The 26,400-nt window shown below is 39.4% G+C and overlaps 1 protein-coding gene across 4 annotated transcripts; it reads left to right on the top strand.

Moving 5' to 3' along the window:
* Window positions 1–1,151: 1,151 nt before the first annotated feature.
* Window positions 1,152–17,756, top strand: LOC111866453 (E3 ubiquitin-protein ligase sina-like). 4 transcript variants are annotated; one of them, XM_033752259.1, is made up of 3 exons: window positions 1,152–1,237; window positions 3,560–3,674; window positions 15,898–17,755. In XM_033752259.1, the coding sequence occupies exons 1-3, from the start codon at window positions 1,209–1,211 to the stop codon at window positions 16,078–16,080; spliced, it is 327 nt and encodes a 108-aa protein (XP_033608150.1). In that variant the 5' UTR covers window positions 1,152–1,208; the 3' UTR covers window positions 16,081–17,755. The 4 variants fall into 4 exon arrangements, with proteins under 4 accessions (XP_033608150.1, XP_023711196.1, XP_023711195.1 ...); XM_023855428.1 differs by lacking the exon at window positions 15,898–17,755 and adding an exon at window positions 6,197–7,054; XM_023855427.2 differs by lacking the exon at window positions 15,898–17,755 and having other exon boundaries at window positions 3,560–4,727.
* Window positions 17,757–26,400: the final 8,644 nt, after the last annotated feature.

Raw genomic sequence — 26,400 nt, 5'->3', positions numbered from 1 at the left:
CCTGACTCCTCTGTTACATATTTTGTGTTATGTTGCACCAGATACAAACAGGTACTTGCGAAACACCGAATGAGAAACACTGTCTACAGCAGGCATGTCAAACTCATCTTGTACAGAGGGCCACCTCAGCCCTACAAATAATAGTCCAGGGCCGCACTTCAAAATAGAAATATACATTAGATTTTGATACAAGGAAATTTAATTCTATTTATTATTTAGGAATAATTTCAATATAATTGCCTAAAGTGGAACACTAATATTTTGCTCACAAATCAAACATGTAAGTTTACCTTCTATTTCACAACAGAAATAAGCGATTTCCCATTTTTCTTGAAATACACGGCGCTCACTTTCAATAGTTCTTTTTTCCTATTTCAATTTTTTGAAAACGACATTGCCCTTTAAAAGTTACTGTACATATACAAGAAAACTCGTAGTTGATAACTTAATGTTTAATTATAACCTTTATACGTTCATCACGATGTAACATCAGCACCTGTCGTTGTGTGAAAATGAACTGAATGACAGTGTACAAGAGACTACCGGACTAGTAGGAAGGTGTATCTTGTCTCAATAGTCATAAAAGTGAAAGTTTGCTAGCAGCCCATTAGACAATGACCTGGGGTTGCAAGCTAGTTTTGAAGGTAGAAATCCCTTTCACTCCTCTGTCAGTTGTCACCCTCCTTGCGTTTTTACTACGCCTCCAAAAGGGATTCTTGGAAATACTTGGGGTGGTGAGGCTGTGCGGATTTTAGTGCATTAACATTCTGAAATACAATAGTTTGTCCTTCACGAACTTTACAAACCCTCCTGCAATTCTCGGAATAACTTTTCCTGCAGCCTGCTAATTTATGTCTGCGTGAGACTTCTTGTCATTACAAAAAAATATTTATACTAAAATTTTAATATTGATTTTAATATCAATTAGCTCTAAAAGTTGAGGGGCCGCATGCGGCCCGCGGGCCGCGTGTTTGATACGGCTGGTCTACAGAATTTCATTGAAGAGCAATGTTGTCTTGCTCCACATGCTAACTATATTTTGCGTACAACAGGTTGAGAAACACTCCACGACCTTGCATCTGTAAGAGCGTAATGTTTCCTAGCCTGTCTTGCTCCTGAATTAGCAGCTCTGTAATGTTGGTAGTCATGACTCTGCTATTGCCGAGGGTGGGAAGAGTTAATTAGGTTGGTGTTTATACGGGGAGCCAATGTCTGAAAATACTGCAGAAAATAGCATGTAAGTTGTTGAGATTATGATTTTATGAATGTTGTGTGCTATAAGTGCAAAGTTTAGGCGATATGAATACGTTTATTTGTGCTGCCGAATGGATAGTGACGTGCTTTGAATGAGCAGCAGCCATTGGCATGAAGGATCTGTGAATTATCAGTTACATCCAGTTAATAAGTTTTCGGCTGTCTCTGATTAGTTACATGTGTTCTTTGTTGTTGCCCAATAGCAAAATATGAAAACTTAATTTTTTTAATATGATTACACCATTCACCGAATAGACTGTGAGGTATGTTATGTGGTGACGTCACGTATGTGTGAAGAAGAGGGCGAGATCCGTTAAGCATCGACAGTACAATCAATAAAAGTTTGAGACGTTGGTATATTAATACAGTTGGTGTGTTTCTGAACATTATTCATCTTTTTTTTTATTAAAACGTTTCGTAGACTGGATTCTCTCTCCGTCTTTAGGTGGAACCTACTAGTTGGGCCCAATCGATAGAGCTAGTCCGTATCTCCGTAGCTACGGACTAGCTCAATCGATTGGGCTCGACCGAGTAATACTTGTATTGAAGATACAACTTATTCGGAATATAATAAGTTACGTCATTCCATTTCCTTGAATTAATGTGAAGGCGTCTCTGTGCCGAGTTAATTAAGCAGTACGCCATGAATATGTATGGTGGGTGTGGAGGTATAACTCCACTCCACCATTCTTAACCGCGAGGAATTTGTAAAGAATAGACGATGCTGTTCATTCTGGGGGGGGGGACCTCTCCTCACTTCCTTCAATTAAGGTAAAGGTGCCCCTGTGCTTGCTTAATTTAGCACCATGCCAAGAAGATGTATGGGGGAGTGAAAGTATGGCTGCACCATTCTTGACCTCTGCACTAGGTGGAGGTCAGTGGTCAACTTCACATCCCTGTCACTTTATCCCCGAGGAAATAACCCCTGATACCCTTGTATAGGTTGCTGGGTGGGCCCCAGGGCTAGTCTCATTTCCATAAATTGGCTGTATAAATTGTGAATCAAGAATGCGTGGAAGTTTACCTCCACTCCCCCACACATGTTAATTATGGTGTGCTTAAATGAGCACAGCGACAATTATATTTTATAGAAAACTCTTGTTTCTTTTGTGAGCGTGTAAGTACCATATATCTCTCTTTGAACCGCAGTTACTAATGTCGTTGACAGAATGTCATGCTGCAGGAAAGAAGCTTCAGGCCTGCATACTCATCAACCTTGAATGTTCATGCGAAACGTAGGTTGGCTAGAACTATTGATAGCCACCGCTGTGAAAACATCAAATCCAAAAACAATCATCTCTTCTCCCTCCCTGATCTCATAAATATAACATCGCCACAGCTATCATACAGCCACTGAGCCTGAGATAACAATAATTGTACTGTACAGTAATAATAAATATACCTGTCTTCCAAAGGATTTGAGGGGCAAATTAACAATTGTTTTGTCAGATACCTGTCTTTTGAAAAAAATTCATTCTGTATACATAATTTTAATTCTAGTTTCCCAGGAAATGCTGTTTGTAAGTACTGACGCAGACTCCAGTCTTTAACCTTGTAGGGTTAAGGGGGAAGGGACGCAGACAGACTAGCATCAGTTCAGAACATACTGGCCACTAGCATACTTGTGTAGTGGTCAGTTGAACTGAACTAAAGCAATTGTGGTTGTATCTTTACAGTGCAGAGAGTCATTTCAGTGGTGAAACTTGCACTGAGTACAGTAATATTACCCCTGATGAAGACACTGACATGTTTTAGCTCAGGTAGTAGTTACTAATTCATGCCGCTGCCACACCTTTAATGGTTCAGACTTCCTGCACTCCTCAGAGCTCTCAAGATTACAGTCTTGCACTGTATTGATCTTTCACAGTGGTGTGATTCAGACTTTTGATCTTACAGCTTGTGATACTGGGTGTTCATAAGGCACACCTACCTCCTCCACCCTAAGGCAGGCTATAAGCAGAGCCATCATTTTTCAGAATTACACTTTTCCTCATGAGAGCAGTATTGTCACTGAAAAAAGCCTTCTGTATTAGGAAATTTCCCACCTGTGACAAAAGCAGTGTCTCTTAGAAGGGCAGTTTTCCTAATCAGCGTGCCCATTGGCACCATTTCATCACTCACTTCATTGCGCCTTGGCGACAGTTTGCCTTGAGACCTGTTTATATAACCAAGCCAGTTTCTCAACTCCAAAAATGGTGCCAGTATTCCCCTGAAATATCATTGTCAGCCCATAAGATCATACGATGTCACAGCTCAGAAAACCACAGTTTTCGAGTGTCACTGCTTGAATTTTCTTGATTTTAAGGTCTGAAGACACACCAGACAAGACCAAGTCAGACATGCTGTTGAAGGAAAGGTCAGACATGCTGTTGAAGGAAATCCTGGAAACACTGGAGTGTCCTGTCTGCCGAGAGTACATGGTACCTCCTATTGCCATGTGTGAGAGTGGCCACAGCATATGTACCATTTGTAGACATAAACTGAATAAATGTCCAACTTGCACCAAAAATTTCTCAAAATCAAGGAATTTTGCACTTGAATATATAGGTGGAAAAATTGAGTACCCTTGTAGATATCTTGAGTTTGGATGCAGAGAGACATTTTCTCTTGAAAACATTGCGTCACATCAAACAAAGTGTCGTTACCAAGCCCATGTGTGTCCATTTTCAATTGTAGAAACAAAGTCTTGTTCATGGCAAGGTCCAATTGCTGCAGTAGAGAATCATGTCAAGGCCAAACATGCTGAGCTCTGTAATTCAACTACACAAGCAGGGAAGTATAAAACTAGGTTATGGAGTATTGAAAGTGGCCCATTATGGTGTCGAGCGATGTTCTCAATGGATGAGGTGTTCTTCTGGTATTCAAGAATCATAGACACTCATTTGTACAGTTGTGTTTTGTTTGTGGGGTTAGGGGACAGAGCTTTAAATTACAAATACAGAATAACAATCAACAAAACAGATGGCTCTGGGACTGCCAGTGCTTGCCATGTGACCCGGTCATATTTAAATGATATTGAACAAATCTTCCAGAATTGTGACTGCATAGTTTTTCATCGTAACTTTATAAAGACTTGTATGGATGCTGAAAAATCTTTACTGGTTGAGATAGAAATCTTAAAAAGTCTGCCCTGAAATGTTGGCTTTCATAATTTTTTCTGGGTATTCTTAGTATTGTTTCGCAAATCAAGCCATATGCCTGTTTGTGTGGCAATCTGAATATTTCAGCAGATTTTTGCATCCTTAAATGTTGCTATCCCTCATGACCTTGTTGTCTACACAGTGTCAGCTCAGTGACCATAAACTGAATTTAAATCCAGGTACATATGTAACAAATTAAGAGAAAACGTTGTTGTCATCTGTATTCAGCAGAACTTGCTGATAAACTAATTATCCACCTCCATGGAGATGAGTCTTTGTTGAGAAGCCACCACTCACTCAGCTAGTCAGTGATTTCCCAACATTTTATGGAATTCAGAGGCCCTGTCCCATGTTCACAACAGCTTGCCACTGGCCCCTCCATACCACCCCATCCTGTATCTCTGTCGTTGCCTTAATATTATCCTTCTACATATGTCTAGGTGTTCCTAGTACCCTCTTTCATTCTGGCTGTCCCACTGAAAACTTGAATGTATTCATCTTCACCATGCGTGCTACACGTCCTGCCTATCTTATCCTCATGGAATTTTCTCCAGGCTCATTATTTCATTCCTCTTCAGTTCAGGCATTCTCAGATACCATCATTCTGTGACCTTCCCTTAATGTCAAGAAACCAAGGTTTGCACCACACAAAACTAAAGGCAAAATTATTAGTTTGTCTGTTTTAGTTTTTATGTTTTTAAACAGCAGACGATAAAACAAAATGTTCTGAACTGAATGGTAGCAAGCACTACCCAAATTCAGTCTGCTCCTCATTGCCACATGAATCAAGTCATTTTAATACTGTCTTTGGGGTTCAGATCACAGTCATAACTTGTAGAAGGTTAAAACCTCAGTCCCCCAACTCGTGTGTCAGATAGAACTGTGTTCTGTAAAGAAGCCAGTAAAGAAGTGTTCAGCAATGAAGACACAGCAGACATTTACAAGGGTCAGTCAAAAAGTTCCCGGAATGGTGGTATAGCACACCCTTACCTAATCACCTTCAAAGTAGGACCCTTGTGCGCACACACACTTGTTCCATTGATACTACCATTGTTGGAAGCAGCAGTGGAAGGCTTCTTTTGGAATCTTCCAGAGCTCAGCCGTTGCATTCGATTTGATGTCCTCCATGGTTGCGAAACATGTCCCCTTGAAGCCCTTTTCAGAGTAGGGAACAGCCAAAAGTCACTCGGAGTGAGATCCAGAGAGTATGGTGGTTGAGTGATGACAGGAATGTTTTTCTCAGCGAGGAATTGTGGCACAACAAGCGATGCATGGCTCGGTGCGTTATCATGTTGCAGAAACCACTTTCTCTTTCACTTGTTGTGCTGCTTCCTCCGAATCGCATCGCGCAACTTCTGCAAAACTTGTACGTAGAAATGGCCAATAACAGTACCAACTTCTTGCTCCAACTCTGCGATGATCATTCTTTGATCACATCGAATCAGTTGTCGCACTTTTCCAATCATTTTTTCAGTTCTGGATGTCAAAGGTCTCCCACTGCGCTGGTCATCCTCTTTAACGCCTCCTGCCCATCCTTAAACTGGGAAAACCAGTAGTAAACTGCGGATTTCTTTAGTACAGTATCACCGTAAATTTGCTGCAGTGCCAATAGTGTCTCTGAAGCAGATTTTCCTGATTTGCACATGAACTCGATGTTCGCATGCTGTTCGAACTGTGACATTGTGCCGAATGACCAACACTGCACACTGAAATCTGTCTAGACCTGTTGCGCCTGCGAGCAGACATGCTGAGCTTCCCACAACAGTGTGTGCGCTATCTTATCACTCGTTCTCCGTCTGCAGGGGAATTCCAGGAACTTTTTGACTGACCTACGTATGTCACCAGAGCAGATATTGTGGAAAGTTAAGTGCCAAACTTTAAGAATTTGTAAAGTAACTTCACCATCAACAGGCTTCACAATTCATGCTTCTTTGTAATTACTTCTGTTGTCAAGGTGAGTTTATTAACATTGCAAATAAAGGGTACCTATTTATGTGAAATTAAGAAGCATCAGATGTTCTTGTATTGATTTCAGTTACCTGTCATAAACCAAGAGGAACTCTAGAAGGGAAAAGGTACCAAAATAGTTAACTGATGGGAAAGTTTTATTTGTTTTTGCCAGTTCTGATGTGTGTGTGATAGTTTCTGTAAAGTATGTACTTTGTACCCTTTTTTTGTATAGGAAAGTGACATCACATTCAGCAAAATAATGGGGTCCAGGAATTTGTATATAAAAGTAAATAACAGTGTTAATATGAGAATGAAACTGAATGCTTTTGATTATTTACATCTGTATGTATTTTGCTAATAGTAAATATATTTATTTCACTTCATCTGTGGTACCTAGTTTTTATTATTTAGCTTCAACACAATTACTCTTATGCTATAAATTTACTGTTTTGGCTTTCTGGTGATTATCACATATTACACTACGTACATTCACATATTAAACTATGTACATTCACCTTGAGCTCAACTGCTGTTTCTTCCTACATTGGCAGATGTTTTTATTTGGGAATAATTTTCTCATTGTTGTATACAAATGTACCAATTTTTTAAAGTGTAAAACTGAGTGTACTGCTGAAAAAGGCAGCTCTTCTACTGTAACAGTGTAGAAATTAAGTGGAACAGTTGGATCAATTATACAAATTTGAAAGATTTCAGCAAATAATTTTTATTTTAAAACTGTTATAGTATGTGTTTGTAGATTTGGACACTGTGTTGCATGTTAGAAGTATGGCAAAGAGTAGCAGGGTAGTGGTCACCTTCATTGTGGGATGGAATGAGGATAAAAATGTTGTAACCCATACACACCCTATAATTTTTATTTAAGTGAGTGAACTCCACCAAATCGACTGTGTGTTCTGTTGGGAACGGTCAGTTATAAAAATGTGGACATGACAAATCTAAACTGAGAGCAATTACAGCTGGAGACTATTAGATTTTTGTTTTTACACGTTATTCAGTTATTTTCCAAACTCATGACATATTAAAATATGAAGAAAAAATGCACGTGATTTTGTGTTCATGATATCTTTCAGTATTACATCAGAAGTTAATGTAATTGCCCAGATGTGTTGTAATGATGGGAATTGAAACTCCTTTGTAACTGAAAAGTATGCGTTCCCATTGCAACCGTTGAGCAGCAATGGACGTCATATAACATGTCACAATACTTTTCCTCCATACGGCTGCCAACTCAACGTATGACTTATCATGAAAGATGTTTAAAGAGTTTGTTAGGCTTGGGAGGAGCCGGGATAGCGCAGTCGAAATAGCGGCTGGCTACAGGCTGGACGGCCGAGGGGTCGGATATCGAGCCCCGGCAGGGCCAAGAATTTCCTTCACGTCATCCAGACCGGCTCTGGGCCCACTTAGATTCCTATACATTGGATACCAGGGCTCTTTCCCCGGTGGTAAACTGGCCGGGGCGTGAAGCTGACACCTGCAACTAGTGCCGAGGTCAAGAAAATATGGATCTATACATCCACTCCCCCGCACGCCTTCATGGCGTAGTGCTTAATTAATTAGGTATAAGGAAAACTATACCTTTTACCATTATTTAGGCTTTGGAGCCCAAACACAAGCAGATTAATTACTAAAGAAATATTGTTAGGTAAAGTCCCTGTGCTTAATTAATTAAGCACTACGCCATGAAGGCGTATGGGGGAGTGGATGTATAGAACCACATTTTCTTGACCTCGGAACTAGTTGGAAGTGAGTGGTCAGCTTCACACCCCGGCCGGTATACCCCCGGGGAACGAGCCCCCGATACCCATTGGATAGGATGTTAGGTGAACCTCAGAGCCGGTCTGGACTTTGTGAAGCAAAGAACATTCTTGACCCTACTGGGACTCGAACTCCGACCCCTCGGTCGTCCATCCCGTATCTAGTTGCTATACCGACCACGCTATCCCGACTCCTTAATATCGTTAAATAGACACTAATTAAACAAATAAAAACTGGCTTTCAATTTTAAGATGTATTTGGGCGGTACCAGGTTCAAACCCATGATTTTACCGATTTCTGCCACTGCCTTCCAGAAAATGTCTGGGCAGTACCTAAAATTAGACCATGACAGCTTTCTTCCGAATCCTTTGCAATTCATTAACCTCTCTACCATTCAACGCTATATAATGTGCCGCTAAATAAATCATAAATACAGAATCCTTAACACTTCATACTGCCATCACAACCACAATTTCGGGGCCCGTAATATAAAACCAACGCTGCGTTTCCGAGATGTGGCATAGACGAATAATAAGGAAACAAGTTACACATTTACCATTTGTTCCCATATGCAGACAAATAACAAACTGGATGCAAAAACTAGTCAACATATTCTAACGAGCATTACCTCTACCGCTGAAACGATATGGCCAAGTTCACAGCGGAATGCCAACCAGAAGTACACCAACTTAACCTTTATTGTTCAAACCCCCAAATTGTGGCAAACTTCAGGAACATGTTCTCCCTCTAATATTTTCATAACAGTCGGTTTTCCAACAAACTGACACGTATACAAACACGAATTAGAACTATATACACGTACAAGAAACTCATCACCTCAAACGCCATCTGTCCCGATCTGTGGAAGGACAAAAAGTCGCATCTTGCGAAGAGAGAAAACTCTGTGGTTTTAGTCCGCAAGCGAACTATACCGACCGAGCGACCGCCGCTTGTCGGCGATGTTAGTGCCAAATTTAGCGGATAGAGGGTGTCACGTGGTCAGCGCAACGAATTCCCACGGCCGTTAATTTCGGGTTTCTAGACCGGAGCCGCTAGCTCCTCAGTTATCCTCACGAAGCTGAGTGGACCCCATTCCAGACCCACTAATTCTCATAAAATCTGATAGCGCCGGGAATCGAACCCGGACCTCTGGATCTGTAGCCAGGAACGCTGACCACTAGACCACAGAGGCGGTCCATCTTGCGAAGACACTACAGAATTAAAAAATCAAAAATGTCCAGAATGCTTGAAATGAACCATCATAACATCAGTTACGTTCTTTATTTGCCTCTATATCTATTACCGATATTTTTTTTTCACAAATTTAAAGATGGCTACCGGCCTTCACCAATCCATTGATAAAAGTAAATAATTTTAAGTGAGTATTCTTTGAGATATCAATTGCACCATAGAGTGTAAAGACTGCGTAGAAATAATTTAACCTGTTTGTACTTTTTGATAAAGCATGATAAAGAGAAATTTGCGTACTTGTGCAGATACCGCGTATCTTACTGCTGACTCAGAGGTATCTAGGAGGATATGTTATATATATATAAACTGATGATAACAATGTGGCTAGTTCAGAACGTGTGCAGCATCTAATCTGTGTTCCTGGGTCGCCTGAAAAAGAGTGTAAGTAAGAGTTTGCTTGGGTGTTATAGCTGTCCCTTCAGGTATGGGCACCGCCCCTGGTTTATTCGTGGAGGGGATGCATCAGAATATTTGCTTATAAGCTCACGTTTTAACATAATTTTTACCGATCATCTACGGTATTCAAGATTGAAAAATAATTGAAAAGAATTTGACCAGTGCGGTGGCCTGAGTTGTAACGCCGTGTGATTAGGAGAGATTCCGACCTTTCGGAGGAAAAAACAGCCTCCATCTTAAGAGTCGAAGAGTAAAGCAAGAAACCAGAAGTATGCGGCCAGCTCGCCGCCTCTCATGGTTCATTCTTTCGTTTACTCTTCGACCTTGAAGACGGAGACGATATTTTCTTCCGATACGCCAGACGACATTACAATCAAGAAAGTCCGTGCTCTTCAAGGAGAGCTGTGCTATGTCATAACCGTGCGAAAGTCAGATATGAAGTATTCCATATTTTTCAGCCTTAGCAATGGAGTTTACAGGTATACCGGATACCGAAATGGAAATGTTCTCTGTATGGGAGGCGGGATAGGGCAGTCGGTCTTGCGGCTCGTTACGGGCTCGACGGCCGAGGACTCGGAAGTTTGAGTTACAGTAGCTGCAGGATTTCCTTCTCTCCGCGTTGTTCAGACCGGTTCTAGGCCCAGCCAGGGGGTAAAGTGACTAGGTCATGAACCTGACCACTCGCCTCCAACAAGTACAGAGGTCAAGAATACGTGGATCTATACATCCACTCCCCTATACGTCTTCATGGCGTAGAGCTTAATCAGTTAACCACAGGGATAATTTTACCTTTTCGCTATTCTCTGTATTGTTATTGTGACAGATTGGGCCGCTTCTAGGAAACGAATAGGTAAATACTCTTAATTTCATGCATCCTGCTGTGCTACAATATACAACTCTTTAATGAACCGTCACAACACAGCAAATAGTAAAACATCAAAGTCAGCGTACAGCTGTGGCTTTGCTACATGTTTCGGCCACTATCGGCCATCATCAGGCAAATACGTATCAACAAAATCTACCATTTAACTGCAGTCATAAAATGGATATAACACTATTAATCGTACAATTTTAAAATTGCTTATGTAAAAAATAGAAAAGTTCAGATTATATAAAAATTAAAAATTGGAAGTATTATAACAGGATAAAATATTAATGATGTTTTCAAAAACACTGAATCAGTCGTTAGATATACTTTGTGTGCGTTTCCATAGACAATAGGGAAATTCGATATTACTTTATATAGAAGATTTTAAGAGAGGCCCATGGTGTAGCAATTAATGAATTGTGTAATGCTGCCTCGTCATTAAGAAGAATTGTCCGTATTGCATGGAAAGCAAACAACAACAACGCACACAAAGTATATCTAACGACTGATTCAGTGTTTTTGAAAACATCATTAATATTTTATCTTGTTATAATACTTCCAATTTTTAATTTTTATATAATCTGAACTTTTGTATTTTTTACATAAGAAATTTTAAAATTGTACGATTAATACTGTTATATCCATTTTATGACTGCAGTTAAATGGTAGATTTTTGTTGATACGTATTTGCCTGATGATGGCCGATAGTGGCCGAAACACATAGCAAAGCCACAGCTGTACGCTGACTTTGATGTTTTACTATTTGCTGTGTTGTGACGGTTCATTAAAGAGCTGAATAGGTAAATACGTTCCCAAGAGTTGAAGAATAGACACCCATTGTTACGCAACGGTTCAAGTGATTCACTGCACGCAGTGTAACTTAGCTAGTTGAAAAACTATATCTGTGGCAACGAATCTCAAGGTGCTTGTCGCCAAGACGAACTGATTGACGGTAAACCGCCAGTCGTAAAGTAACTGGAATAACATGGACTTAAGGAATGCCGGAATCGGACTTGGCTTCGTACACACTTAAATCATCGAATTCGTTCAAGGAGCATCCAATAGTTGAAGTGTTTCTTATTTGTAGTTACGACTGGTGAGTGGTAAATATATTGATTCATCTAATCTAGAACCCATTAATTATTAGTCACGTAACCAATATACGTTACAATATATAAAGAATACAGTTCTTCGTGCATAGCTCATTAGGAGAAACAAGATGGCCGATCCTCAGAATTGAAACTAATCTTTTGAAGTAGAGCTTCATGCTTCATGCAATGGCGGACATGAGCAAACAGGCCCACGAGAGATAAGATAAAGAGCCCGGATTTATGTAGCTAAACTTCGAATGAAATTACTATTGTCAGGGGCCGAGCTGAAGGGTAATCGCTAGTACGTCCTGTCCTAGTAACATTCACCGCTTTCCGCTTCCTCAAACATCGCTTCGTTTTCAGCGGTATACATCAATTCCGTCACGATGATAACTAGAAATAAGAATACCTTCATAAAAACTCAACATTTAACACAAGTAAAAGTCTTCGATTGGGCTGGCGGTAACGTAGTTGGTTGAAACACTATGCTACAAGCCGGAAAGTCGGGGGTTCGATCCCGATGAGGCAAGTGATTTTTTCAATTGACTTAATCCTTCCAGACAAACTATTGCCCTGGGGTCGACTCAGCCTCTAACAGAAATGAGTACCAGAAATCTTCTTGGGGGTAAAGGGCGGCCGGCGCGAAAGGCTGACAACTTCACCGTCATCTGTGAGCTGATTGTCTAGAGAAAATGTGGAAGCCTCGACGTCTCACAGCCATATGGGCCTCCACAGCCTGTTACAGGGATAGATTAACTTAAATTCTTTTCTGCTACGTTAACTTTTATCTCGCGGAGGAGAAATTACTGGTGATGCAATTTCTAACGACAGGGAAAAGAGGGGAAGGCATTGCCACATGCGCTTATTGCGGAAACCCTGTTCTTCCCCCCCCCCGCAAGATTAAAACATATTTCGCAAATTTCGCGCATTTAATGTTGAGTAGTATATTCCGACATTAAGACCAACAATCTCTTCTAAAGGTCGGATGGTCTGCGCAGCGTTTTCCAAAGTGGGAGCCCTGACTTTCCACAAGAGGGTCATGAAACTATACCTGGATTTACAGGAGTACTCTGGGGCTACTGGAAAAGCACATAAACGTGTATGAATTCGTAAGAGGGAACCAAACTACATTACGAACCTACAATTTAATACAAAGTATGCTTGCAGGTACTGAAGTGACTTGGAAAAAATTTTAACCGAAATTAGTAAAGTGTATTTTGGGACATTTATATACGTTGGATCCGTTAAACTTTTCTATTGTAAGGAAAACCTCAGGCTAAAATGAATATAGGAATCAATGTACTATAGAAGCGATATGCTAACCTTACACTATAAATTTACATACTATAAGTATGCAAGCTGTGTACAGTATTTATATAAATGTTTTCACAGATACAAAGTGAACATAATAACATAATGACGCACATGTATCGATGTTCAGTTTCGATTGTAGACTTCTCGCTCAAGATACCGTAGGCAATTTCGCTTAGTGGGGGGGTGGAGTCCAACTGGGTCCACTCGGCACGGCGGCCACTGATTGGCCTATTGTAGCCTGCCCCGGCTGGTTATGATGGAGAATTTGGTGGAATGAAGATTGGCAAGGGAAACCGAAGTACTCGGAATAAACCCGCCCCAGCGCCACTTTGTCCACCACAAATCCCACTTGACCAGACCCCGGGATCGAACCCGGGACGCCGCGGTGGTAAGCCAGCGACTAACCGCTTGAGCTATGGCACGGCCCTTACCGTAGACAGTTACTAATGTTTTGAAGGAATATGTGGCCCCAATATTAGTCACTCCTGACCTGAAGATGGAGGCAACAGGTTACTTAGAATTTATAATCAACTTCGACACTACACGATGTCCTTGGCCAGCTAAAGGCTGGAGACGATTTTTCAAGGCGGAAAATTTGTCTACAGTAAACCAATACTATTTACTGAAAGCCTCAGACCATTTAAGATGCAAGAATATATATATATATATATTTTTAATTAAGTACATACTTTCAGTTTTTGATCTTAACATTCCGTACATTTCTTTTTCAATTTTGATTCCTTTTTTTGAGCATTCCGGGCGATTGGTGCCTGGCTTTCACCTCGCAGTCAGTGCCCACAAGTGCGATAAAAAACGGTACAATTTTTACGGACTCGAAAACTTCAAGACTCATAATGACGTCATTGTTTCTGTTGAGGGAATCGGTCGATTTCGATTACAAAAAAAATGATAAAAAATAAAACATCGTAGGTATGTTACGTGTGAATGCTTTCACTTATCATTTCCATTGGGGATGTTTATAAAAAAGAAGTGTCCATTTTGAAAGTACGCCGATTAAGCGAATATTATTCAAATCATTTTACAACCTACTTTAAAATCTACAAACAATTTAAATTAACTTCTGTGTCTATTTAACAACGCCGTCTTAACTGCGTAATTTATATAACACCGAAAAGCAAGCTGATTCCGAATTATGGATGTTGTACGGGGAATATCGCGGTATATAAGGCTGTACATAGGAGATGCTATCTTAGACAAAAGTAGTTTAAATTCCAATTTAACAAATATCGGCATTGGCATGTTTTAAATTAAATTAGAAGCGACGTGATAGTAATATATTTTAATGTTGGACTATTTTTAAGACATTTTAAATAAAATTAGAAGCGACGTGATAGTAATATATTGTAATGTTGGACTATTTTTAAGACATTTTTGACAACGTATATAATTTGCCACTCATAATAAAAAAACTTTTGAGAGTGAATACTCTCGGGATCGAACCTGACAAAAAATTAGTTGAATTTAAATTAAACTATTTTTATACAAAGTAGTAAATCAGGTTTTAATAAAAATAAAATGGTTATTATGTTTGTGAAAACTGTGTAATTAATTTATTTCGATTATTGAAATACTCTTTGAGAAGAATTAAACTTGACAACACTGCAGTTTTCCATAAGTTGGCCGCCTTGCACAGTTCAGTGGTACCACATGAGCGGACCAACGCCACAGCTGAAACTTTAGTTGCGTTGTACAGCTGCTGGTTAATGGTAGCTACATTTCTCTTTGCTACATTGTGTTTTTCTTGCATCACAATACCAGTAGCAAGTTATTGTTGGAAAGGAAGAATAGTGACTATAAGTACATATGAGAAGAGACTCGCTCACCAGAAAACTCGCTGTAGTTTCTTCTTCGCTATTCTGTAACCGTTTCCAACGTTGCTGAACTTCTACATCGATTAGCATGCAAATCGAGTAAAAATTTCAATACATTATTATTAATTTCTCCGTAACGGCATAGTAAAAGAAAATGTAATTTTGCAACATTATTCCTAAAGGCTGAAATTATAAGTATAAACAATTTTAAACCCAGGATAACCATTTTCACACGTCTTTCATCTACTGTAATGTACGACGTGACGAACTTCTATAAGAACACGTAAATTTAGTAAAAATTTAAAAGTGCAGTAACTTTTGAACGGGTTAGTGAATTGGGTCCAAATTTTTTTAGGGATTTCAGAATAAAAGAATGAACAATCTATACAAATTTTTATCCATTTTGTATAATTTTTAAATATCTCCCCTGTATCCTTAAAATATTATCCTAAATCTTGTCTAAAGACTGAAGGAAACCACTAAAACCTCATTAGGATATCCGGTCTCCTTGCCTGGGATCGAACATGGGACCTCCTAAAACGAAAAATGACTGAAAACCGCTCATCAGCTACTTTCTTTTTGCGCGCAGTCAGAACGTAATGTTGCATAATGCGCACATTAGCTCTGCCATGTCTGTCCGTAACAACCCGAGAACCGCTGAATTATTTTCATTAAATTTAGTATTAATTACTCTATTGAAGTTTGTCGATACACAGCAATTTTGGTTAAAATCGGACAACAGTAACGGACATTTTTACATGAAGACTAACACACTTTTCTGCGCGTATGTGAAGGATGATTCGCTAAATATTTATCGGATCGAAAAATGTTTCGAACAAAATTTGCAGAGAAAAATGATACATCTTATGTCAAACATAACTTTTCCATTATATTTTCATTCTTTTTGTGAAAATGAAACTAAATTTAAGGCATATCCCAGAACATGCGCTCTACTCCTACATTTTTAAATGTGTTTAAATTAGTACACACTACGATATATTTATTATTTTTATTTCTCTTAGGTACTGAGACAGAAATCCTACCGCGGAGGATGGAAGGCCTGCTTCTTGAACTGGAGTGTCCTGTTTGCACGGAATACATGCTGCCACCTATTACATTATGTCATAATGGCCATAGTATCTGCAACAGCTGCAAATCAGAAATGCACAGCTGCCCCACATGCATGGGAGAGTTTACAGATATAAGAAACATAAGTCTTGAGAACATATGCAGGATAGTGAAATTCCCTTGTAAATACAAGCAAAACGGATGTCTTGAAATTCTCCCTTTGGACATAATCCTCAGACATGAATCAGAATGTTCTCACGCCGTTTACACATGCCCGTTTCTCATTGCGTCACTAGAATGTTCATGGAGAGGTTTTGTCAGTGACATGGAAGATCATATTAAGAGCAAACATAATGAGTTTAGTGACGCCAGACATGTTCTGGGAATACATAAGGCAAGGTTGCCAAAATTCGGAACATCATCTGCTTGGTGTCAAGCTCTCTTCACAATGAACGAGGTGTTCTTTCGAATATCAAAAGTTATCGGCGACTTTCTTTACTGCTGTGTGTTGTACGTGGGGGCCAAGGACAAAGCTCCTGCGTACACTTACAAGTTAACAATTAACAACAATGAAGGGAGGGGTAGTGTGTGCGCATGTCATCAAACAGTCGGATATCAAAGCGATATAGAAGAGATAATTAGAAAAGGGAATTGTGCAGTATTTCACTGTGAATTTGCGAACACCTGCATTAATGAAGACGGTGAATTGGTATTAGAAGAGGAAATATTCAGTGCTGCTGCATCCTGAACACTTAACACATGATGTAGCTGCAATGAATACAAACTTTGACCATTCATAGGCTGTTCTCGGACTCCACAGTGAGCTCGACAGTTGTTAACAGGTCCAGAATTGTGATCATCAGTTATTATTAACCACGGATCATTATCATAATGACAAACACGTAAAGTTTATCAATTAATTCGTAGATTATTACGTTATTGATTTTGTTCTGCTACAAGAAAAAGACATCTCATGAACTTTCTCAATAGTTTGGGTAATATCCTAATCTGTTTGTGTTTATGTTTATTTCGGAGACATTTTGAACAAAGATTTTAAATTGAAAGTTTTGATAACTTATACGAGAAAACATTATTTGGAGTTTATTTCCACCCTATAAAGATGAGTGGTTATTATATATACCATCATCTTGAACATTAATGAATCATACATTCTGCCCCCTCAGTGCACCTGTGTGTTTCATATGATTAAAAAAATCCTTGAACAGCACTGACCAGCTGGTTTCTAGCCTACTTTCCCTATTTTTAAAGCATAAGAGTAGGCTTATGAGATCACCACGCTGTCTGTGTTTCTGCGTATCCCACCATATTTTGAATGCTTGAATAATCTTTATGAAACAGCGTACTTGATAAATCTCTCCCATCAGTCTCTGTGTCTGTATTTGTATACCTCTATCGTTGCTAGGCAACGGCAAAATAAAAACGTTACCCCGGTAACGAATACACAAACAACAATAGAATTGTTGGACGCGTCGTTTTATGTGCGGTGCATCGTATCAAAGGAAAGTAAGCGATTAGTTCTTCTCAGAACTTCTTGTTATAATGGAGACACAGTTTGTTTTCTGAGAGGTTTGAACGGAACCTCTGTATATTTAGATGAATTTCTGGTTACATGGAGGTACAGATAATATAATTTATTTTCTTAGATGTTACTCCGTGTAGTCCGGTGGAAGATCACTTCACTTATGTCTTTATATAACCTTAGTAAATAATAAATCATATGATAATTTCATTTACACCATTTTCTTTTGTAAAACAACAGAGAACTAAATAAAAACGTATATGAAAGGAGATGCTGGCAAGAAATTTAATTTTAACATTTTCCGTTAAGTACAGGATGTGTCCCCCCCCCTCACTTGGGCGTCGGGCCACGCATTGAAGACATGTTTGTTGATGCAGAGATTTACTTCAAACCAGATGGAGCACCTCCCCATTACCGTCGTGAAGTAAGGGCCTATCTCGATACAACTTTGCCGGACAGATGGACTGGGCGAGGAGGTAGCTTTGAACAACCTGCGCGTTCACCGAACCTCACACCCATGCACTTCTTTATATGGGGATACCTCAAAGACAAGGTTTATGCCGCAAAACCAGCAACAGTCCATGAGTTGAAAGAGGAAATTGAAAGACAATGGCTTCAAATTCCAAACGAAATGCTTCGTACAGTTTGTGATTCCATTGTTCCGCGTTATCAGCTCCGTCTGAATAATGACGGTCATCAGTTAGAACATTTGGGAACACGCATAGTGCAGTAGACTTCTTTTCTTCAATTTAAATCATTACCCTTATATCTGTTTTAAAGAATATTGCATTTTGTGTCATTAAAAGGGTGAGTACATTTTTTGGGGACACCTGTATAATGAATGAAAATTCCGATTGTTAAAAAGATTTGGCATTTTACTGGTATATGAACCTCTTATTTGACAGATGTTTTGGATGTATTTTCTTTCCCATACTTATGAACTTTTAAAGGAGTTTTATAAATAATAATTACTCATCAATGTTGTACTACTTAGACTGGCAGTTATGAAGTTAAACCAATGTAAACTCAATGCAGGTATGAACGCTCAGATAACACTACAGACTTCTTGATTTACATTTTACTTTAGAATGTTTCAGGAGTCTCATAAGAGATTTAATTTGACAAGCAAATACTGATTACCAAGTCATGGCTATTTTAACTTTCAAGATCGAAATATTTGTCTTTATAAGGAAATAGCAGAATAGAATATATCTTTCTACACAACTTAACAAGGTTGTCATTTAGATCTATAGAACCCGTTCATTTGTACAATTCTGAACCTTTTCTGCATCACCCGGTATATATAGTCCATTGAACAGTGTGATTAAATTTATCCCTGTATTAGGATTGTACAAATATATTTCACTATGTTCGATTTGAGGCCGCGCCATAGCTCAAGCGGTTAGTCGCTGGCTTCTCACTGCGGCGGCCCGGGTTCGATCCTGGGTCTGGTCAAGTGGGATATGTGGTGGACAAAGTGGCGCTAGGGCAGGTTTTCTCCAAGTACTTCGGTATCCTCTACCAATCTTCATTCCACCAACTGCTCCACAGTCACCCTCACCTATCATTTGGGGCTGGTACAATAGGCCAGAAGTGGCCGCAGTACAAGGGACTTAGTCCCACCCCACTAACAATAAAAAAAAAATGTTCGATTTGAGGTTCTCACAACGGCGGTTGTGAGTGGTCACGTTCACGCCCCGGCCGCTTATCGTGCTTATGAAATAAAAACGTACGAGTATTTAAGAAATTCTGATAGTTTTTTGAAGTTTAGAAAATAAGATTTAAAAAAAAAAGGTAAAGCTACCCTTGTAACAGGCCGTGGAGGCCTACAGGGTTCTGAGACGTCGAGACTCCCACATTTTCCAGACAACTGGCTCACAGATGGCAGTGAAGTTGTCAGCCTTATGTGTCGGCCGCCATTTACCCCCCCTCCCCCCAGGAAGATTCCTTGTACTCATTTTTGTTAGAGGCTGAGTCGACCCCAGGGCCATAGCGTTGATGGATGGATTTGGTGAATTGAAAAATCTAATCACCTCGTCGGGAATCAAACTCGCGACATTCCGGCTTGTACCACAGTGCCTCAACCAACTACGCTACCATGTAACCCTTAAAAAACACGAGTGGTCGCTCGTTGGAAGCCTACTTAACGTCACTGCAACGTGTTACCGCTTGAAAATTCGTGTCTATGGTAACTGGATATTGCTTGATTTTATAACGTTCATCACTTCCTTACAATACTTATTTTATATATAAGGTAAAGTTAGCGACAGCTTATTAAGAAGCAGGTAAAATTTTCGAATGAACTCCTCGCAAAAATGCAGATGACCTTACACATTTCTTATGTGATAAAACACGTAAGAAATTTTTAAAGTAACTCGGAAGTAATCCCACCTGTTATAATTGATGCATTGAATGTTTAAATTGTTGAAATTAATTTCTAGAAATTCATTCTATTTCACTCAAATTGTAATTTATCCAATAAGTATATTTTGCGTCGTGTCCGAATTGCAAGAAGCAAAGAGCTGAAAAAGCATTAAACATCTAAATCCATTACGTGTCATATACATTCGTATGTCTCGCGTCTCGCCCCGTCAGGCACTAATAGTTCGAATGGAGGCGTCTAACAGATAACATTAATCTAAATCATTCTAATGAAAGCCATTATGTGAGCACAGGCAGGGAGGCAGGCAGGATCTTCTCTCGTAGAGATATCCCGAAAATTTGCTTATAGACTTAATTTTAAGCCATTTGAGAATATTTCCACAAACGACCCCAGAATTATGGGTCTATATTCACACACAGACGGTGCAATACTTAGAAGTGAATTATAATTTTTGGTATTCATATTTGTTAGGCCCGAATGTAAGGCGGTCCCTTATTTTTCCAGTGACAAAATCGTAAAGAAAAAGTTGTTTTTTTTTTAATGAAAATCCCATTTAGGTCCGGGTGTTGTGAGCAAAATTAAGTAGGAATTATACCGTCAAGAAATTTCAAATTAAAAATTCAGTACGTTAAATACAGTTCTTGATATTTTCACAGATAACATTAGAATTAGCAATTAGAACTCTCCATAGTCGTCATTTTCATATTTAATCTTAAGAACCCCCAAACAAGGAAACTTTTAAGAGAAATAAAAAAAAAACTCCGTGGCCTGTAGTCCGCAAGCGAACTATACCAACCGAGCGACCGCCGTTAGTCGGCTAAGTTAGTGCCAACTTTTGAGGATAGAGGGTGTCACGTGGTCAGCTCAACGGATCCCCACGGCTGTTTTTCAATACGAACCAACTCACATTATTTCCGGGCTAATAAAATAATCGATTCATTTTTCAATTTCGATTTCTTAAAAAAAAAAAAGAGAGGAGAGCAGATGCCTGACTCCCCACCAATAACTAGGGCAGAAATATGAAACTCAGCTCACCGCTTGCGCGTTGCTCCTCCGCCATCATCTCAGAGTGACGCCGTTCTGTCCATCGGAACTCTTCAGGCGTCGTTGTCGTCCTTGCAAACACAAACACTCAGATCGAATCCCGGTATATTATTTTTAATAAGCGAGGTTAAAATGTTAACACAAAGAATGCAGACAGAACAAAAACAAATATAGTTTTGGGTCAAATGACGCGAAATCGCCTTGACGCAAAATTTCCTAAAATTTTCAAATCTCCGTTCTTTCATCCTCGGAATTCTTACCTCTCACCGTTACAGTTAAAACTGGCAAGCAAAGCAGATTTGTCTTGTTCTGTTTCGTGCGGCTTGTGTATCTGTGTTTCTGTGGGATCGTGTCTCTCTTCAGTGTGATACGTAGAGCAACTGTGATAAGCATTTAGAGTCTTCAAGAAAGGTGTCATGAGCAAGGCGATTAACGTTAATCAGGAAAAAAAGTGTTTAAGAAGTTACTGGTGTGTTATTAAGTACCCGGAAACACATTTTAATGGCAAAATACGAGCCGGGGTAGCATAGTCGGTGTAGAGGCTGGCTACGGGCTGGACGACCGAGGGGTCCGAGTTCGAATCCTGGTACGGTGAAGAATTTTCTCTTCTCAAAATCGTCCATACCGGCTCTGGGGTCCACTCAACCTCCTATCCAATTGGTACCTGGGGTAAAGCGGTCGGGGTGTGAAGCTGACCACTCACCTCCAGCTAGTGCTGAGGTCAAGAAAATATGGGTCTATACGTCCACTCCCCCATACGCCTTCATAGCGCAGTGCTTAATTCGTTGAGCACAGGGACAGTTTTTACTTTGTTTTACCTTTATGAGCAAAATATAAGAGAGGGGAAAGCATTCAGTATACCTCACAAAACAACGGCCACGAAGGAGAGTTACAACTGTTGCAGATGATTTTGACGAGTATATAAAACGAAAAATGATAAGTAAATTTCACTCTACAGAAGGTAAACGTCCTATCTTAAAATCGCTGTTGGCGGTACTCAAGAAAAGGCTTAACTTCAATGGAGGAAAATTAACTTTTTGCAAAATAACTGGAGATTTAGGTTTCAGGTGAAGGAAATCTGAAAGTAATACAAAGTTTCTCGTCTGAAAGGATGATTGATATACTCGTAAGTCGCCACATAAATGAGGGGCCCCCAATCATCTACACGGACGTAATGTACACGATGAGGAATTCAGTGAAACAGAAGCTATGTAAAATGTTCACCTGTCACTGGAGGTAATTCAATCTGTACTTATGTTGTTGTGTTTAGTAGTATAGCGACTAAGAGACACTGCTGTTACTCTCCTTGTCTGCCATGTCAGAGCTCATGTTCTACTGCTTTGATTCTATGATATCGTGTACCTCCACACACAGGTTACCTAGAAATATCTAGACTACTTCTAAATACGCATTATTCATTAAAGAAACGCAAGTATAAAAAGCAGGACAAAGTTAAAAAGGTTTATTGTGTCGCTTTGGCCTTTGTGTACGTCCCAAAACATATGTGTTACTGAAGCTACCATTAACCTCAAATCTACATTGCAAGATTTGTATGAGAAAGCTATTGACGCGAATTATTAATAATCTTCCTTTGCTTGCTTATAAATTCGTTATTGAGAATTATAATTAGTATTTAACACTTCACATTACATAACACGCTTCACTGAACACACGAGTCTTACACACAAATTTTACATGTGAAAACTTTTCAATGAAGTTGTGTTCGTCTTTAGACTGTTAACATGTCTCCTGATCTGGCCACACGTGGGAATGGGAGCGCTAGCTGCTACGTGTCGAGATGAGAACTAGCGCTTCTCCACGAGAAACATGCATTTAGTTAACAGTACGATATTTTGGGTATCAACGCCGTATAGTAAGGGGCAAACAAGGCGTTACGGAGGAACATATCGCCTCCATCTTCAGGATGAAAGAGAAACCAACAGAAGGCAAGCTGAGCTCTGTCCGAACGACACGGATTTACGAGTACAACTCGTACACTTCGTGGTCGGTGCCGTAGGAATCTCAACTCCGACATGTGTTTAGAGGCTTCTCAATATTTACCTTGTGGGTCTACCCTACCAGTGTTATTTAATTTTGAAAGAAATAGGCCATATTGCTGCAAGGCTGATTATTCTGTACAAAGTTCATCACTGTAATTAATATATTAGCTTACACCGAGCAGGTCAGTCGCTCTAGGCCTGTATTCGGGAGATACTCGGTTCGATTCTCGGCCGGAACATGCATAGGATTTGCTTTGGGAATACAACAGGATATCAGCCGTCTTAAGGGAAGTGACTTATGCACTGCTATCCATGGTCACCACTTGTGCTAATAAAGGGCCTCATATATGTTGATACAAAGACGACACTTGTGGTCGTGAAACAGATTTCAGCGTGTGTCGCAAGGGAAATATTTCAGTGTCTGATTGCTGGGATGCCATGACGTCCAGATGATGACATTGAAACATACAGGAGGTGGACAAAATGATGGGAATACTAAGAAATTGAATAGAATTAGTGTTGGTTACACTGAAAGAACTTCATTTGGCAACATTGAATATTTGTTTCCATTTGCTTACACTCTGTAATTCCCGGGTCTGGTCAAGTGGGATTTGTGGTGGACAAAGTGGCGCTAGGGCAGGTTTTCTCCAAGTACTTCGGTATCCCCTACCAATCTCCATTCTACCAACTGCTCCACAATCACCCTCACCTATCATCTGGGGCTGGTACAATAGGCCAGAAGTGGCCGCAGTACAAGGGACTTAGTCCCACACCACTAGCATTAAAATAAAAATACACTCTGTAATGATTGTGTAAGTGCATTAGTGATTACGTTGAGTGATTGTCCGTGTGAAAGTAACGGCAAATGGCAGACGAGTCCGATTTTGAAAGAGGGCAGATCGTTGGTGCGAGTTCAGCTGAGGCAACTGTGACAAAACTGCCACATTGTAAGGCGTATCGAGAGCGACAGTTTCTAAGGTTATGTCGGCATACACGAATCGTGGGAAGACAACATCAATGAAGAGGAACAATGGGTGAAAATCAGCACTGATAGAAAGAGATCGTCGTACATTAATGAGGATTGCAGACAGTACTCCCACTCACAGAGCTGGAACTCTCTTAAGTCATGGTTTGAACAGCACGAAGGTGAACTTCAACATCTTCCCTGGCCAGCACAATCACCAGATCGGAACATCATTGAACCACTTCGGTCAGTTTTCGAGACTAGAGTGAGGAACAGATTCCCACCTCTAACTTCTCTAAAGCAACTTTAAGATGTTCTTCAAAAGGGATGGAATAAAATTCCGCTAGAGAATGTTGTAGAAGTCCATTCCAAGAATGATTGCAGCTGTATTGAAGACAAAAGGTGGTCCAACACCATATTAATAAAGAAATGTGTACATTACCTGTAGTATTTCCATTATTTTGTCCAACCTCTTTATTTCAGCGTGTATAGGATAGAGGGGGGCAAGTGAGTCGCATTTGCGTCACAGAAAATCCTTCTTTCATATCTGGGGGGAACATTCCAGTGTTTATACTAATTGCTCCCAAAACCCAAACATCTTAGTGTCACAGAAAGTCATTCTTCTTCTTTGGGAGGTACAAAAAGGCTCTGAATAGTGTCTTATAATTGCTTTAAGTAGCTTAGATATACGTCACAATACGGGGAATCGTGGAAGGAACTTGAAGTGAAACAACAAGAGGTAAAACAAACAAGGGTGTCATTTAACACGTTTCTTAAGGTAAAAAGTAAAGATAAATATGTCCTTGTGCATAATTAGTTAAGCATTATGCCATGAAAATATATAGGGGGAGTGGAAGTATAATTCCACCTTTCTTGATCTCAACACTAGATGGAGGTGGGTGGTCAGCTTCACGCTCCTGCCGTTTTACCCCTGGGGAAGGCGCCACCAGTAGCCATTGGATAGGAGACCGAAAATAACTAAAATAAGTACCAGTATTACAAGAATACAGATGTAGGAAAACCTCTGATATTTGCTGAGAAATACATAATCAGAAAATTATTTACAGACAGGTTTACTGAGACAGTGTTGGGACGATGGAAGCAGTATAAATAAATAACATTGTTAGTTCAAATTACCAGTTTAATCACAGTAATAATTATAGAGAAAATCACAAAGAACGAGACAAGGTAATGTCCCTTTTTATCACAAGAAGGTTGAACACAAAAACTCTCAGGCAGCGTCAGACTCTCACTGCTATCACTAATTCACAGCGCCCTTCCTTTTTTGTAAGACTGTGGGAACAAAAAAAAAAGAATGGAAAGAGCGCCCTCTACACAATATTGATATATAAGGCACCAACATTCAAACTATAACAAAATTAATACAAAAGTGATTTTTGATTGTTATTAATACTATAACACACCCCCCCCTCAATCAAAATATAGAACTTTGATGAACAATTTCTAAATCCTGTACCTTTTCTTGGACAAAAAGTTATTTGATGTCTATGTGTTTCAATCTTTTAGGTTGTTCACAGGATCTGCTTATTTTTATTGCAGACTGATTGTCTTCAGAGGTTGCCACACACAGATTGATACCTTCAACCACATTTAGTTCAATAAGAATGTGACGGAACCAACAAGCCTCACATACACAAGCACACAGGGCTATATATTCTGCCTCTGTAGAAGACAAGGCAACACAGGGTTGCTTTTTTGTACACCATAACACTGTACATCCATATACTTGAAAGCAAAACCCTGTAGTGGATTTTCTATATGATCTCCGCCCCAATCAGAATCCACAAATTCCATAATCAATTCCTGATCTTTTCCTTTCTTATATACTAATTTTAAATCAGCAGTTTGTTTACTATAACACATTACATGCTGTATACATCTCCACAGTTCCATGCTTGCACAGTTTTGATATCGGCTAAGCAAGCTCACAGCTGTACAGAGGTCAGGACGAGTACCTAAGACTGCATACATAATAGAGCCTATGGCCTGTCTACATTTTGATTCCAGTTCAGAACTTTAAGATTTTTCCTTTATTAGTAAGTTCTGATCAAAATTTTTATCCATAGGTGTAAAGGAACCCTTACAGTTTAACATGCCAAAGCGATCAAGTACATTCTGTAAATAATTTTCTTGATCCAAAGTGACAACACCATTTTTGATATCTTGATGTACTGATATTCCTATATAGTAAGAAATTGTCCCCAAATCTTTGATCTTAAATGCATATGACAAATCAATTTTTAGTTTATTGACTTTATCTTCACTTGAACCTGTGATAATCAAATCATCAACAAATATTAAAACATAAATCCTTTCATTTTGTTCTACCTTGATATACAAACAATAATCACTTTTTGATTTTTCAAACAAATTGTCTTTCATGAAAGAATCAAAACGTTTATACCAGTTTTTAGGAGCCTTTTTCAAACCATAAATGGATTTGTTTAGCCTACAAGTTTTATCTTTGGGTAAATTACAATTCTTTGGCAGTGACATGTAAACTTC

This window comes from Cryptotermes secundus, unplaced genomic scaffold, assembly GCF_002891405.2.
Source record: "Cryptotermes secundus unplaced genomic scaffold, Csec_1.0 scaffold300, whole genome shotgun sequence".
NCBI classification, from domain to species: Eukaryota; Metazoa; Arthropoda; class Insecta; order Blattodea; family Kalotermitidae; genus Cryptotermes; species Cryptotermes secundus.
This window is presented reverse-complemented; position numbering and strand designations above follow the sequence as displayed.

Excerpts from the sequence above, each read along its gene's own strand:
- LOC111866453 (XM_023855427.2), top strand. The coding sequence starts at position 1,209 with ATGTCTGAAAATACTGCAGAAAATAGCAT. Across the intron at positions 1,238-3,559 it reads AATACTGCAGAAAATAGCAT|GTCTGAAGACACACCAGACA; the intron begins GTAAGTTGTTGA and ends CTTGATTTTAAG.